General features: G+C 42.4%; 1 protein-coding gene across 2 annotated transcripts in view; it reads left to right on the forward strand.

The window, feature by feature from the left end:
- The window catches only part of B3GLCT (beta 3-glucosyltransferase), a 110,499-nt gene that overhangs the window by 83,668 nt on the left and 10,337 nt on the right, over positions 1-16,494 (forward strand). For both annotated transcript variants that reach the window (XR_001918941.1, XM_018056622.1), the window contains exons 11-14: positions 1,405-1,518; positions 4,113-4,212; positions 8,042-8,161; positions 14,337-14,481. Coding sequence is in view for 1 of the 2 variants with exons in the window: in XM_018056622.1 (XP_017912111.1) it covers positions 1,405-1,518; positions 4,113-4,212; positions 8,042-8,161; positions 14,337-14,481 (479 nt within the window). In the remaining variant the exon portion in view is untranslated. The remainder of the gene's footprint in view (positions 1-1,404; positions 1,519-4,112; positions 4,213-8,041; positions 8,162-14,336; positions 14,482-16,494) is intronic.

Consider the following 16,494-nt stretch of genomic DNA (forward strand, 5'->3'; position numbering starts at 1 on the left):
CTTATCATTAACGGATATTTGTCCATTCTGGCTTGGAGAAATGTTTATATCTGCCTTTTTTTTATGATTGCAGAAAATTGTATTTTAATATATAAAATAATATTTAGTGGCTTAAAATAGGTAATTTGGAGGTTCCCATAGTAAATGTCCAGAATTCGTAAGTCTTTTCTCTTTTAAGAGCTGGTGAATAGTGGACTGTGGAATGACGTGCTTTTGTATTTTCTGTATATGGGCTATCTGAGTTTGTCTCCCAGTTTGCTGACTAGCATAGCTAGACACTTAACTTTGACATTGCATGGGTAGTTTTTGCATATCATCTATTTTTATTTAGGTTGGGGGAAAAAATATAAATGATTTAATAAAGGTTCAAAATATCGACCTGAAGATGTGGTTCCTCAGAGTTGAGATTCTTAAATCAACAGTATAAAATCTAGTTTTTTATGTTGATGATCTTTTCTGTTAAAACAACAGTGGAATCCCTTTAAAATTGAGATGCACAGGTAGTAACTTTAAAAAAAATTATAGAAGAAAGCAATTACTGGGATAGTTGGTCAAGTGAATTAGTATCAAATCGTGGTCAAGCTGATTTTCAGGTGTGGAGTCACAGCTACCTTTGAGCATCTCACCCTAAAATACAGAAAATCAGCCAAGTTTTCTGCTGTTTGTGTTTATTAAAATAATTTATCTGTTCATGATACTGTTTTAGAATCTGCAGTGGTTTTCAATTTTATGTCTTCTACACGTTCCAAAAGTGCAACACGATACTATCAGCTATCCCATGTAGTGATTTTTAAAAAATTTATTTATTTATTTTATTTGGAGGCTAATTACTTTATAATATTGTGGTGGTTTTTGCCACACATTGACATGAATCAGCCACTGATGTACATGTAGTGATTCTTAATGGCAGGGTCATGTCCTTTATAGGATCAGGTGGTCCTGTTGGCATCTTTGGGTGGAGACGTGTACTTTGAAAAGGTTTCCCCCTCCATTGTGAGGGAGGCAAGTATATATCTCAGTTAGAACCGCAAGAACTGCACACAATATTCCAGCCCTGAGAAGTAATTGTATCCCCACATCCCTAAAAAACATCTAAAACTCCAGTTGTGAATTTCAAATAAAGCAGCCTGGGGAAAGAGAAAAATTGGTTAAAATTAACTTCTACACAGCAGTCTAATCCGACTAGACAATGTATCTCTCTGTGGAAGCAGTGTGTTTATCACCAGCAGTGAGGAGGGCCTATGCTGTTGGCGTTTCTCAGGGTAGGAAGGGAGCTCTAACTTGGAACACCTGGAGAAGAACAGGTGCTGGTTCCTTTCCTTTCTGGGAGGTCATCCCGTCACGCTGGGGTTCCAGCTTCTTGGGTGACCGTGTCAGTGATGGTCCCCTCTCTCGTTTTTTCAGTCCCCATCGTGAAGCAGACTTGGGCAGGGCAGGCAGGTCACCTCGAATACTACAGTGATTACGCAGACAGCTCCATTCCGACGGTGGATCTGGGGATTCCTAACACAGATAGAGGTGAGTCCTCAGTCCCGACTGATCCTCTTACTCAGAGTGTCCATCCTGTAAATATAGTAGCTTAGGATAAAAACGAAGTGTTTTATAAATACTGTAGTTTTTCCCTCTTGTAAGTTTCTTTCCTTCCTCCTCACATCTTTATCCATGGATGTGGACCGATTCTTGCAGTTTAAGCACTGCTTTTAGTATTAGCAAAGGTTCTAAGTTTTCAGTTGGTCATATATAGGTGATTGACATTCATGACAATTATGCACATGGCAGTTACGGTGGAGTTTAATAACAGATTTTTTGTACCTTCATAATTCACTGTGGCCATAATGGGGTGCCTGTGTCTTAGTCACTCACTCATGTCCGACTCTTTGTGACCCCATGGACTGTAGCCCTCCAGGCTCCTCTGTCCCTGGCATTCTCCAGGCAAGATTACTGGAGTGGGCTGCCATTCCCTTCTCTAGGAGATCTTCCTGACTCAGGGGTCAAACCTAGGTTTCCTGCATTGCAGACGATTCTTTACCATCTGAGCCACCAGGGAAGCCCCCCTCCCAGAGTTAACTTTTCATATTCCCATGCAAAGTGTCTCTTCATTTAATTTTAGCCATTTATTCAGCCAGTATTATCATCCGACTGTGGTGTGCTGGCCCCTGTTAGACACTGAGGGAAACAGGAATGAAGCTGATGGTTTCCATCTTCCAGAAGCTTATGGTCTGTTACGGTCCAGGATGCATTTCGTTTGTGCTTCTGAGTAGCACTTAACCACATTCTACATGGGACATATGTAGTATAAGCTCATATACGTATATATAATATATAAGTAAATTGTTGAAGTACACCTGTTTTTCTCTTCAGATTGCAGGCTTTCTAGTTCAAAACAATTTTATTTCAAAAAATTGGAAGTATAAATTTGGCCACCTCACCTTCAGATGCTCTTTATTTATCTTAATTTTTATCCATTGTTCCTGCCACATTTTTCTTTAGTTTTCTGGTTCCCCCCAAACCTTTTTATGAAAAAAAGAGTAGTAAGTTGATGATCTTGTTCTATAGAGTAATTTATCTTGATTATTTTATGATACTGTCACTGATAATGTCTTGATTGATAAAGTACAGAGTAGAATCAGACACTCCATCCTATAGTTTTGATTATTCTGACAAGATTAGTATATATATCACTAAGTCTGTCTGTTGCTGTCTGTTTTGGAAAAATGATTTCAAATTGAATTTTCTTTTTTTGTTTATCTTGCTTTTTAGACTCTAAATTGACTCTAATACTCATGTATTGATTCATTCTTGATTTGTTTTATTTTCAGTCTGACCTTATTATTGCTTATATTTATATTCTACCTTATCCAAAAGGAATTTTGAGATGGCTTTCAAAATATATACCATAATGTACTAAAATGTATTATGGTAACCGTACTATAATGGTTCAAAATACATAAAGTGATCAAGAATAAGAAAAGTAAAGGTTAATTGAGTGCTTTGTTCTCTACTGTGTCGCTTAATACTTTCTTGAATTGAGGGGTTTATTCTTATTTAGTGACTTGCATTCTCTTCCCAAGCATTTAATGCTGTCCTGGCCTCAGCATTTTCCATTAAAGGTTTGCTATCTGTTGGCCTCTAAGGGACTGTGCCTCTGATAGCACTGTATCTTTAGTGTACATCCTAGAACTGGCCACCATGTCTGGCGTATTAGAAACGCAATAGCAAATATTTACAAAATAAATAATTGACAGTGTAATATTGTATCTTGTACCATTGTTTCCGTAAGGTTGTGATGCCTGAGGTTCTAATGCTTCTTTCAGAATAAGGGAGTCTAAGGAAAGAAGCAAGGCCCCTGTAATTTCTGCAAGCCTTAACAAATTTCTATGTGTCTGGAGTGAACTACAGCGTTTCCTGTACCTGGCTCTGTGTAATTCCCCTCACCTCTCTAGGCCTTCAGGCCCTCATGTGTGAAATGAATGACTGATTTCATGATTTTTATCGTTCCCCCTGGTTCACTGAGTCCATGGAAATTAGAAAAGGCTGCTTTTCAAAATTTCAAATTCTTAAGTGCATCAATTCAGTTCAGTTCAGTCGCTCAGTCGTGTCCGGCTCTTTGCGACCCCATGAATTGCAGCACGCCAGGCCTCCCTGTCCATCACCAGCTCCCGGAGTTCACTCAGACTCACGTCCATTGAGTCAATGATGCCATCCAGCCATCTCAGCCATCCAGCCTGTCGTCCCCTTCTCCTCCTGCCCCCAATCCCTCCCAGCATCAGAGTCTTTTCCAATGAGTCAACTCTTCACATGAGGTGGCCAAAGTATTGGAGTTTCAGCTTTAGCATCAGTCCTTCCAAAGAAATCCCAGGGCTGATCTCCTTCAGAATGGACTGGTTGGATCTCCTTGCAGTCCAAGGGACTCCAAGAGTCTTCTCCAACACCACAGTTCAAACGCATCAATTCTTCGGCGCTCAGCCTTCTTCACAGTCCAACTCTCACATCCGTACATGACCACAGGAAAAACCATGGCCTTGACTTAAGTGCATACCAGTGTTTAAACTTTGACTCACAATGTTTTAAGGAAAGTAATGCATTGTAAGTTTTCTTCTCACCTTTCCTAGGGCATTGTGGAAAGACATTTGCCATTTTGGAAAGATTTCTAAATCACAGCCATGACAAAATACCGTGGTTGGTCATTGTGGATGATGACACCTTAATAAGGTAAGGGGCCCTCTTGTCCTCAGGTAGCTTTAAATTCTACATGTATTCATAGTCAGAGACTAGGATGGGCACTTCTGCTGCTGGCCAGCATGTAGAAACAGGGACTAGATTTTACCCTCACATCTGAAGCACGCCCCCCCAAAGGACACAGTTGCTTAAATGAGTTATTTTTAAAACATGGACAGTAGACAGCACAGTATAATATGTATAATAATTCAAACCTAAAATAATTTTAATGTTGAAGTCAAACATCAGTCATATCACTAAATGTGAGTGGGTTTAACTCACCTAGTAAAAGAACAAACTTTTCAAAGTGCTTCATAAAACACCCCAAATCTATGCTTTATATGAAAGACACAGAAACATAGTCACTCAAAAAGTCTAATGATAAAGGGATGGGTAAGGTTTGCCAAGCCAGTGGGAGCAATAAAAATAAAAAATTAAATTCCCAACTCAAGCTAGGAAAAGAATCACAAAGTCAACCCAGATAAACAAGGAAGAAAATAATAATAAAGATACATGCAGAAATAATGAGATAGAGGTCAAAAAAGCAGAGGATCAAACTAAAGAGCCAAAATTTGGGTTCCCTGAAAAAAAAAATTAAACTGTATCAAGTGATTTCCAGTAGATACCACTACATGGAAAAAGCCAAGTGCATAAGAATGTATTTTGTTTGCTTTCCTGTGTGTAAGAAAGAAGGGGAAATAAAACATACCCACGTGGACTTAGCTGTTCAAAAACAAAGTGGGCAGATAAACTGGAAATCCATGAAGTACCTCACAGAGGGGTGGGTGGGAGCGTGGGGTAGATGGGGTCAGGGTATGTGGGCCCCTTTTCTATCTCTTTGTTTAGTTTTGACTTTGGGAAGTGTGCTCATATTTTACCTATTGAAAAAATAAAATAAATCTATAAGGACAGGGGAAAAATCAATAAGGATGAGGAGAAAACTGAAACAAACCAACTGTATTTCAGATGAAAACATAATCACACTGAAGAGAAAATATAAAGCAAATACTGCTGAAGATGGGTTTTAGAGACACACCAACCAGAGGGGTGGAGGAGTGGGGATGCCAAACAACTCCTGAGATTTCAGTCGGTCTGGTTTTTATCATGAAGCCACTCTGAAGGCACGTTAAGTAGGTTGTAGGACTGAGTAGATGGCTAAGTGTTAATAGTGTTGGTTGGGAGCCACGGTTTTCACTGTGGAAGCTGATAGGCTGGAAAACTGGAAGTAGAGAAATCTCCAAGAATTCATAATTTCTGTTAGACTCATTTTTTTTACTCATGTATGTATCTGTGTGCACACATATCTTTCTAGTTCTTCACACCAAAGAAGACCAGATGCAAAGATCCCCAGTAGCACTGAGCAACTAATGAACAGAAGTAATACTGCAACTTTCCTACTAAAAGGAACCAGGCCTTCTCAGAGAAATAGCTGATTTTAAGGTTGGGGCAAGGAAGATATAGGAAGACATTTTAACTTTTTTTTTCTTATGCCAGAGAGTTAGGAGTGCTTAGGAAAGAAAGAAAGAAAAGTGCATGGTAAGAGGACGCAGGAGCAAGCTTGAAGAGGTTCCCATTGGTGGAACCTGGGACAAGAGCATCAGTGTCATTGAGGATGATAATGGATTATGAACAATGACAATTCGGAAGCAGTGAATTCGTGCTTATAATAAAAAAGTAATGAGGCAGATCCGGCTCAATAACAAAATACCAAATAATAAAATAATTTATGTTAAACAACAGACATTTATTTCTCATTTTGGAGGCTGGGAGGTCCAAGATCAAGGTGCTGGCGAGGCAGGTTTCTAAGGCTCTTCTCTTGGTTTGAGGGTGGCCGCTGGCCTGGTGTGCTCGCGGGACCTCTTCTTTGTCTGCCATGGAGAGTGTTCCCTGGTGTCTCCTCTCATATGGCCACGGGTTCTGTCGCACCCAAGTCCTACCCTGGTGACTTCACTGAACCTCCTTCTAGGCCCTGATAGCTTATGGGGAACCGTGTCGGATTCGTGATCTCCGAAGAAGATTTAACTTCGGGATCAGGGACCAGGCTTGATCACTCAAGAGCTTTCGTGCAGCAGAGTTTTATTAAAGTATAGATGGGGACAGAGAAAGCTTCTGACATAGACATCAGAAAGGGGATGGAGAGCGCCCCCTCCCCCGCCCCCCCCATAGCCTGAGCAAGGGAGTTAAATACTTTTAAAATTAGTTATTACTATGAATCGAAAGAATGTCTCAAGGTTGTAAACATCTTACTAGACCCCCTCCCTTAATTTACATTTTAAGGTAACAGGATTAGCCAGAAGGTTTCAGAAAGGAGAGCCTGTCCTCAAGCAGGATACATTGTTGTTATATGGTCCTTAGTACAGAGTTTAAACTGAGTTGTTTGTTGTGTAGTCATCAGTTCTGGGCTTAAAGGAAACATTTTACGTGACTGAGACTAAGGAATGTAGAGGAAAGAAAAAAGATGTTTGTCCTTTCCTCCTCCTTGAGAATTCCAGAGCCCTGTCTCCTCTTTGAGAGCCTCAGACCCCTTTATCCTCTTTGGGGACTCCAGACTTATCAACCTGCCTAGGAATTGACTCTCTCAGCCCCATCTCCAAATAAAGTCACGTAGGGGGTTAAGGCTTCAGCATATGAATATTGTGCATGGGATACAGTTCAGTCCACAGCGGGCAGGTTCCAGCTAGCAGGGAGGGAGGAGTTCTGACTGGTTGATGGAGTTGGAAAAGTCATCTCTCAGAGTAAAGACTGATTCAGGCAAGAAACTGACGGATGCCAAACTAGGAATAAGTTTTGATGAGGACCAGGGTACTTGCTAGGGTTAAAGTGTCTGCCGGAGACTCTGAGAAACAGCAAAGGCAAAATAGCAAGTGTCCAAGCGAGACCCTGGGCAGCACCGTGTGATCAAAACAGACACTCCCAGTGGAGGACAGGCGGACGCCGCAGGCCAGACGGCATGCCTTCTTTATCCCTGCAGCCCCTGAGAATGCATAACCTTGCCTTTGTTACATTGGAACATCAGACAAACCCAAGATGAGGACCAATCTATTAAAAGGGGGGTGGGCATTTATTTTTTAAAAATACCAGTGTCATGAAAGATTAAAAAAACCGAGGAACCGTTAAAGGAGATGAAACTGAGAATAAAGTGAATGATAAATGCATTTTTCTGAGCAGCTCATGGATATTCCCACAGCCCTGTGGAAGCTGTCACTGTTGACACACAACAAGGAGGCATAGGGGCTGGAGGTATAAACAGACAGACACAAAAAGCCACGGGTTAGGGAAGCCTCCCTCGAGGAGGCTGTAACTACAGTGCAGTGGTGTGCCACAATCCGAAGGCCCCCTGGAAAGCTTTGCTGCCCAAATTCCCTTCCCACCTTGCCTTCACCTGCCTGCCAAGGACACATCTGTACTTCACAGGTTCCTTTTTTAGCCAGCAAGTATTGTAACAGATACCAGGGAGGTCTGAAAAGGTACACTGATGAGTTCATTCAGTGGGGAGCAGGCCACTGGCCACCCTCCTTCCTCGCCCGGCCACCCTGCCCATCCACACAAGGCGGCCATTGCTGGTCGGGGCTTGTGAAAACTGGGGAGGAGACCCTTGTTTCTCAGTTTCTCTCCTGTTTCCAGTGATGTACAGTGTACATCAAGTTTTTATCTTTTTTCTTTTTAAAAAATCTTTCTTCTGTAAGTCTCCTGAATTTCATCTATGTGACTGAGAGAGAGTATTGCAGAGTATAACCAGTGGGGTAGAAGAGCTGTGAAATATGTATTCTGCAGACACATTTGAATTCAGGAACTGTTGCTTCTGTTCCCTTGGGAATCTTAGCATCTCCAGACTCCGGCACCTGCTGAGCTGCTACGACGCCCGTGAACCCGTGTTTCTGGGAGAGCGTTACGGCTACGGGCTGGGCACCGGTGGCTACAGCTACGTCACGGGAGGAGGAGGGTAACTATAAGCTTGGCTTTCTGGAAATTGCACTTCTGTTTCCGGGATGCAGGGGTGGGTCTGTGCCACAGGCTGTAGGCTGATACCTAAGTGCTCTGTAAATGTGGGGAGCTGTTACTATGATAGGAATGTGAACATTAAAAAGAACCCACAGTGAAGAACATTTTATTCCTTGAAGAAATTTTATATATATATATATATATATGTATATATATATAAATGTATGTATATATAGATTGTGTGTATATATATATATATCAATGTCAGGGAAGTTGGTGGAAATGTGCCTGTAGTAGTGATTGCTTCTAGGTAGCCAGTTAGTTTTGATCATCTGTTTGAATGAAAAAAAAAATTTCGGGTATAGATTTTCATTTCAGAAAATAATTCATTAGACTTCTTAATTATCCAGTGCTTATTGATTGTATTTGGGGAAAAGAGTAGTTACAGAAGTTTAGATTTAAGCAATTATGTGATATTTGTGTGGGATTTATGGGTTTTAAATGTAGTTAAGAATCAGTGCTTTTAAGTAAGCTCCTGCCTAATCTCTTATGGGGAGAGATTTTGATGTGATTTGTGTAGGTGAATCAGTCAAGCAGTTAGTTCTGTTGTTTCTATAGTATTTGCTGCTGGGTGTTTAGGGAAAATCTTATCCACTGTAGTGATTTACACGTATTCAGCAGGTTTTGTTGAGTATCCACTATGTGGTGGGCAACATTCACTGCATTGTAGATTTCTGAACCCTCAGACTTTTTATTCTTACTTTGCAGTCCCCTAGGTTAGAACCGGGCCTACGACTACAGGGTGGTCTTCCAGGGGTTCCTGTTTTGGTCTGGTCTGGTCAGTGGTGACTGCAGCATGGTTGTGGAGGTGGCCTTTCCTAGTGATAACCAGGCCTGGGCAAGTACTGATCTTTTGTTGATCTACCCGAGGCCATTAGCAGTAGGAAGTAGGGGTCCACAGGGGCCTTGGAGAAGACACTAAAGCATCAAGCCGAGGAGTGTTGAGCTTGTCATCATTTAAGAAGGTTCCAGCTCTTTGCAGCCTTGTGGTAATGCATTAGTATCCTGGGTGAGGGGCTGGTGTCCATTAAGCCAGAGTTTCCCCTTTTGTAAAGGGCAGTGAAGGACAGGGAAGCCTGGCATGCTACAGTCCATGGGGTTGCAAGGAGTCGGACACGACTGAGTGGCTGAACAACAACTGTGCTTTGTACTTGGGTCGATATATTTTGCAGCAGGAATGTGTTAATACTTTGACCTCAGAAGGGGCAGAGCCATAGCCTCCTGGTCCCCCCGCCCCTCGTCCTCCTCTCCGCTGTGCTGTTGTCAGAGACTCTCTGTGGTCCTCTGCTCCCTGCTCAGAGGCTGCGCTGCCTTCCCATTGCTGTTAGTCTGAACTCTCTCCTACTGCAGGCATCTGACTAGAAGATGATCACTCAGATTTCAACCAGACTCACACTGACCTGGATCGAGCCTCACTTTTAACCACCTCTCGTTGGCCTAACCCCCAGCCCCCACGTGCTCGAGACCCAGCCTTGGGGCTACGTCTCTAACCTGTCTTTCCTCCTGCCTTCCCACCCCTAGACCCTCTCGCCTGGGCAAGGCTCTTCCCTGGAAGCTGGCTCATCTAGGCTTCCACTCACTCATCTCTTCAGCAGTTCCTTAGGTTAGTGTGAGTTGTATCTTATTTGGGTTTTTCTTTGCGGGACCAGGGGAGTGGAAGTCTTTCCCGCCCTTGTACAGCCCCTCATTTCCATTGGGATAAAGTTCAGTTTCCTCACTGGGGCTCACCAGGCCTGCCTCTGTCTTGGCAGATGCTGTTCTGTCGTCTTAGCCACGCTTATCTGCACCCTCATTCTGAGAGAATTTGTGCTGAACCTCTTTCAGTTCCTTGGAGGCACTGTCTTTTAACCCTTCCCTCACACAAGGCGTCTGCTGGGCTCTGCATAGCACAGTTCCCCACCCTACCCCGCCCCCGGCCGCCTTCTGCCTCTGTCAGCTGGCTAATCCTTCTGCTTCTTGTGGACAATGTATCACTCTCAAGCCCTAAGCTAGTCTGGCTCCTGAATCTGGGTTAGATAGCTTCCTCATATACACGAAGCACATTATACCGACCATTATCATTTAATTGCCTATTTACTTTCCTGTTTTCCACCCAAATGATGAATTATTTGAAGGCGGCACCTGCATCTCATTTCTCATTCCATCCTCACTTCCTGTCGTGGAGACTCAGTTTTCAGGGTCCAGGGGACAAATGAATAAGCAGATGCATGAACACTGGTACTGATCTGATCTTTATATGACTAACATGGACCAGTGTAATGTTCTGTTCATAGCAGCACTTCACAAAGATCCAGAAACATTCTTCATGAGATTGTCTCATTTCTGCCTTTGATAAAAGCTGCAGGCATAATAGTTTCTCTGATGTTACAAGAGACTTTTCTGATGATCTAGCTTAAGAACCAACATGCTTATTTTCTAAACAGCAAGTCGGAATCAATCAATGGCTTTTAAAAACCAGTTAATGGATCACAGCCAACATTTAAAAATAATGAAATATAGAACAGAACAGAATAAAATAGATATATTATGTAGCAAATGTTGTGTGTATTTTTCAGTTTTACACACATGTACAAAACATAAATGGTTACATATGGACTGTGTTTCTTGTTTCCTCACTGTGGTTTAGGGTCAAGTAAGTTTTTGAAAACCATTGCTATAAATCACCCTCTTAAGCCCCAGTTATCAGGGATAACCCAGGAGTGTGGACTCCAGTGATGTATGTGTGGAAAATGAGACCTTTGCACTATTAGAATCCAGTTGTCTGTTTTCCACTTTGTTGCTCACTCCTGGAAAGTTTGGGTAATTAGAGATAATTAGTTCCATAACTGTTTTCTTAAAAAGTGCTTACATATGTTTGGTATGAAGCTGTGCTCAGGATGTTATTGGTGGTCTGGCTCCTCCTTGGAAGAGGCCTTGGCACTGTTGCCCAGAGAGGCCACCATGACCTGTTCATCTGAGCCCAGCACAGGTCTGGCCTGTTTCTGACACACTTCTGCAGGTGTCTTGATTTGCAGGTATGCCCTTGGGCAAGTCCCTGACTCCTATTTTAGTTTTCCTTATTTTTAAACTATTTTAAAAATTACTATATTGTATATTAAAGGAAGTCATATTATTAGTCTTATAGCCTTTCAACATCTTTTTTATAATTAACATTTTTTACTTTTATTTTTTTAACTGATGATTTACACAGTGTTGTGCTCATTTCTGCTGTATAGCAAAGTGACTCAGTTATATAGACATTCTTCTCAAATATTCTTTTCCACTATGGTTTATCCCAGGAGATTGGATATGGTTCCTGTGCTCTTCAGCAGGACCTTGTAGTTTATCCATTCTAAATGCAATAGCTTGCATCTATGAGGAGGAGGAAATGGCAGCCCACTCCAGTATTCTTGCTTGGAGAAGTCCATGGACAGTGGAGCCTGGTGGGCTGCAGTCCGTGGGGTCGCAAAGAGTCGGACATGAGTGAGTGACTAACACCTACATCTGTAACTCTAAGCTCCCACTCCATCCCTCTTTCTCCCCCTCGGTAACCGCAAGTCTCTTTTCTGTGAGTCTGTTTCTGTTTTGTAGACAGATTCACTTGTACCATATTTTAGATTCCACATAAAAAGCACTATCGCGTGGTCTTCGTCTTTCTGACAGCTTCACTTAATGTGATAATCTCTAGTGGCATCCATGTTGCTGCAGGTGGCATTATTTCATTTTGTTTTTAAGGACTGAGTAGTATTGCATTGTGTGTGTGTGTGTGTGTGTGTGTGTGTGTGTGTGTGTGTGTGTGTGTGTGTGTGTGTGTGTGTATCACATCGTTTTTATCCGTTCATCTGTTAGACATTTTAGTTTCCATGTCTTGGCTGCTGTGAATAGTGCTGTGAATACAGGGGTGCCTGTCTCTTTTGAATTACAGTTTTGTCTGAGTAGGATTGTTGGACCATATGGTAATTCTAGTTTTAGTTTTCTGAAGAACCTCTATCCTATTTTCCATAGTGACCACATTAACTTACACTTACCTACAGGGTAAGAGAGTTCCCTGTTCTCCACACCCTCTCCAGCATTTGTTATTTGTAGACTTTTTAATGATGGCCATTTTGACCAGTGTGAGGTGGTGCCTCATTGTAGTTTTAGATTCTCATTTCTGTAATAATTAGCGATGTTGAACATCTTTTCCTGTGCCTATTGGCTCTCTGTATGTCTTCTTTGGAGAAATGTCTATTAAGGTCTTCTGCTCAGTGTTTGGGTTGTTTTTCTGTTGAGCTGTATGAACTATTTGTATATTTTGGAGATTAAGCCCTTGTTGCATTATTTGCAACTATTTTCACCCATTCCGTAGGTTGTTTTTCTTTTATGACTTCCTTTGCTGTACAAAAGCTTGTAAGTTTGATTAGGTCCCATTTGTTTATTTTATTTCTGTTGTCTTGGGAGGCTGACCTAAGAAAAATCATTGTACCATTTATGTTGGAGAAGGTTTTACCTATGCTGTTTTCTAATTTTATGGTATCATGTCTTACATTTAAGTCTTTAAGCCATTTTGAGAGTCACTGATGAATGCTCGATTTTTAAGAGAGGCAGTTCATGGTGAGTTTTCAAACTTGGAGTTCCCTTTTGTATAGTTCATAGCACCATTTTTCTTCTTGTACAGCCGTATTTCCTTGGATCACCTTAAATAAAGAGCTTCTTTTTCCTTTTGTCGTATTCCATCCAGTCTTGTGACATCTCAGCAAAGGCAGGGAGTCTTCCATGTTGCTGCTTCACCAGCTGTGGTCACTGGTGCTGGTTCCACAGTTCTGAACTGAGCCTCGCTGAGCAGGAACGGATGTGTTTGCATCAGGGACTGTGCTCAAGGGCTCCATCCTCTTTCCCTCCTTCGGAAGAGCTTTGCAAAAGTGGCTTGTTCTCACTTGTTGGATCATCAGACCTTTATTGAGGACTTACTGTGAGACCCTCTATTTGACGATGGGAATATATGGATACATAGATAGTTTTGCTGCCAGTAAAGTCTTTGCTTAATGGGAATGAACTTGTGAATCATCTTAGTCCTATCAGCTCTTGGGTTATTCATGATACGAAAACATCTAGTACTACTCTAGGACCAGAAGGGAAACTAGAAACTGATCTGTATTTAAAAAGAAGAGAATTTATTGCAGGAACTTGGTACAAGAGTATTGGAAAGGGCCAGAGGACTGAGGGAGCTGGTGGCTTTACCCAGAGCTCAGTAACTCCAGGAAGTGCTGCTGTTCCCGAGGCTGGAGGAGCAGAAGGTGCTGGATTCGGAAGTCCGTTGGTACAGGTTGCTGCGGCCACCGCTGCTGTCAGGCTAGCAACGCAGCACCCGGGGCGGACCTGGGACTGGCTCCCACTGCTGCTTGGGAACCGTCCCTAAAGCTCTGCCAGCCTGTGCCAGCGCTCCTGGAGCCCTTGGCGCCCGCACCCCCAACACCTGCTGTATAGAGACCAGCTGAGACAGGAGCAGACGACCTCCTCCGGGGATGTGCCCTTGTTGTCAGGATGAAGCCAGGATGTAGCTGACCAGGGAGTCTGGAGGGCACTGCAAAGTTTCCAGCTTCCTGCAGCGCTAGGGAGAGTGCAGAAAGGCGGGAACAGTGTGAGTCCCACTAGGAGGTGCCTGGCATGTCAGGTCAGGCAGCGTTTCAGCACCAATGGAGGCAAATCTGTCTCTTTCTCCTACCACCCTTCTCAAAATCACCTGAAGGAGGCTTCTGTGAGCAGGAATCAAGTGGACCACGTGTGTTTTTCAGTTAGATTTGATCTCATTGTCAGTTATCACCTGTATGACTTAGGTACCTTGTGTATCTGGGTCCATCTGCCTGCTGGGGGAATGTTGGCAGATTTTGTTACTGATCTCATTAAGCATGTGTGAACTTACGGACTCTTCAAATTTTCCAGTGACATACTAGAAAAAGAATACTGCCTATTTATTTGTGTATAAGATACATATGACAAAATACAATTGCTTACTAAATATCTTAAAAGTGTTTTTTATGAAACACTACTGATGTTGACATCTTTATGAGAAACGTGGCTCTCAACTCTCTTTCCTCGTTTAGATTACCAGCCGCAAGGACCTAACTGCCTTCTCTGTCTGCTCTGGCTTCCCCCAGAATGGTTTTCAGCAGAGAGGCCATCAGGAGACTTCTTGCCAGCAAGTGTCGCTGCTACAGCAACGATGCTCCAGATGACATGGTCCTAGGGATGTGCTTCAGTGGGTTAGGCATCCCTGTGACACACAGCCCTCTCTTCCATCAGGTGAGAAAAAGGGTTTTATTCCCACCTCAGAGCGGGAGATGGGGATTTTCTTCTCACTTGAAGATCCTACTTTTTTCTCCTCACGTATTCTTCTGGAAACAGTCTTAAGAACTGTGTAGACAGGCTCCAGGCGGGGACATCTTTAACTAGACCTGGTTGTCCAGAGGGTTGATGCTGTACCTGTACAGCATGAAGACGGAATGCAGAAACATATGCAAAATGAAATGGTGTTTGACCTGCATCCTTGCATGCGGGACCAGGTAAAAGCTGTTCCTTCCCCCTACCCCCTTTTGTGTTAAAAAAAAAAAATTGATGGCATTTAGAAACTATCAGATGCTATTTAGAAATATCAGGACTGACCCAATATTGTCCTGCTTACCACCGAGTATTTGCAGTTCTCCACTGGCCTCAGTCTTTATAGCATTGGCTGCCTTTTTATTGGGCTTTCTCCCCTTTGGTTGCTATTAAACTAATTAAATTTCAGTATAGTATCTCAGTAAGCATATATTCTGGGGGCTATAGAAGAGATGAGGTTATGTTCACAAGGGGTGGTTGGCGCTAATAAGGTCACCATCCTGCAATGTGGGGTAAGAAGGAAATCCTATTAGAGTATTTTTATATTTTATGTAAAATTTTACAAAATAACCATAGTTCACACCCATTGTTGGGAAATTCAAAGCTTTTTGAAATTGGAAATATCTAAATGCGCATGTATTTTAAGTGTCCTTTACACTGAAAATATAGTCTCCATGCTTATTCAATAACCAGTAGCCATACAGAGACCTGGGCCTGACAGAAATGGCACTGCAGGAGAGCTTGAGCAAGGCACAGAGAGTGCTTAAGTCACCAACAAAGGCAGAGTCCAGTTTTTGCGTTCTCGAGGACTGCAAGGAAGGATAAAAAAAAGAACTTTACAGTAAGAAGTGTCTGAGACACCACCTCCTTGGTACAAGTCGGAAGGTACTTGGCCGTCTTTTAAAACCTTGAGCCTATATGTGGTGTTCTGAGGACTTAGCAAAGCAGGTTATCCTCTCTGACCCCTCTCTCTTGTTCTGTCTCATAATGTTTCACTCACAGAGAGGAAGGACAATGAAAACTGTTGGTGTATAAGGGAAATAATTTCTCACTGGTAATATCACAGTCTTGGGACTTCCCAGGTGGCTCAGTGGTAAAGAACCCGATGCAGGAGTTGCAGGTTCGATCCCTGGGTAGACCCCCTGGAGGAGGGCGTGGGAACCCACTCCAGTGTTCTTGCCTGGAGAATCGCATGGACAGAGGAGCCTGCTGAGCTACGGTCCCAGGGGCCACAGAGAGTTGGACACGACTGAGCACACAGCACACGTCACAGTCTTAGTTTTTTTATAGCAGCTTCTTTAGGGAAGAATTCATTAGTAAATGAAGCGGTAAGGAGAAAAGAAAGAGGGAGACTAATCAGTAAGTAAAAGTCCTTTGAAAGTAATTAAAAAAGTGTTGTTTCCCAAACTTTAAAACTCTTGATTTTGCTAATTCACATAATACATTTTAAACCTTTCCAAAGTCATAAAGTGTGCTCAAAACTCATCCTCCCCAACAGGCGCTGCTTTATCTTCCAATTCTTAAGCCTCTTTTAAGAGAGTTTGCTTTGATTTGGACATTACTTTCCATTTGTAATGTTTGAACACTGGAAAGAGTCGGACATGATACATGAGCGACTAATACTTTCACACCAGAGAGTGTATCTGTTCATATTGAGAAAGAAAAAAAAATCTAGGATTCTTAGTTATAGTGGGTGTGTGTGGAAACAAGCTGGATTCAAAGTTGCCTGGGCCCCATTCCTTCTCTTTTGAGTCAGGGAAGGTTATTGTGAAATCACAGGTTCAGGACAGACCTCAAGGAATGTGTAATATAGCTCTCTGTTAAGAACAAAGTGTCTAGAGCATGCGGTTTTCCTGTGGTTCCAAAATTATATGCCACTAATGGGTATGACTGTGGTCCGGGTGATAAGATTGCCTATTTTCTGTGATTATGGTTTGT

Source organism: Capra hircus, chromosome 12, assembly GCF_001704415.2.
Source record: "Capra hircus breed San Clemente chromosome 12, ASM170441v1, whole genome shotgun sequence".
Taxonomy (NCBI): Eukaryota; Metazoa; Chordata; class Mammalia; order Artiodactyla; family Bovidae; genus Capra; species Capra hircus.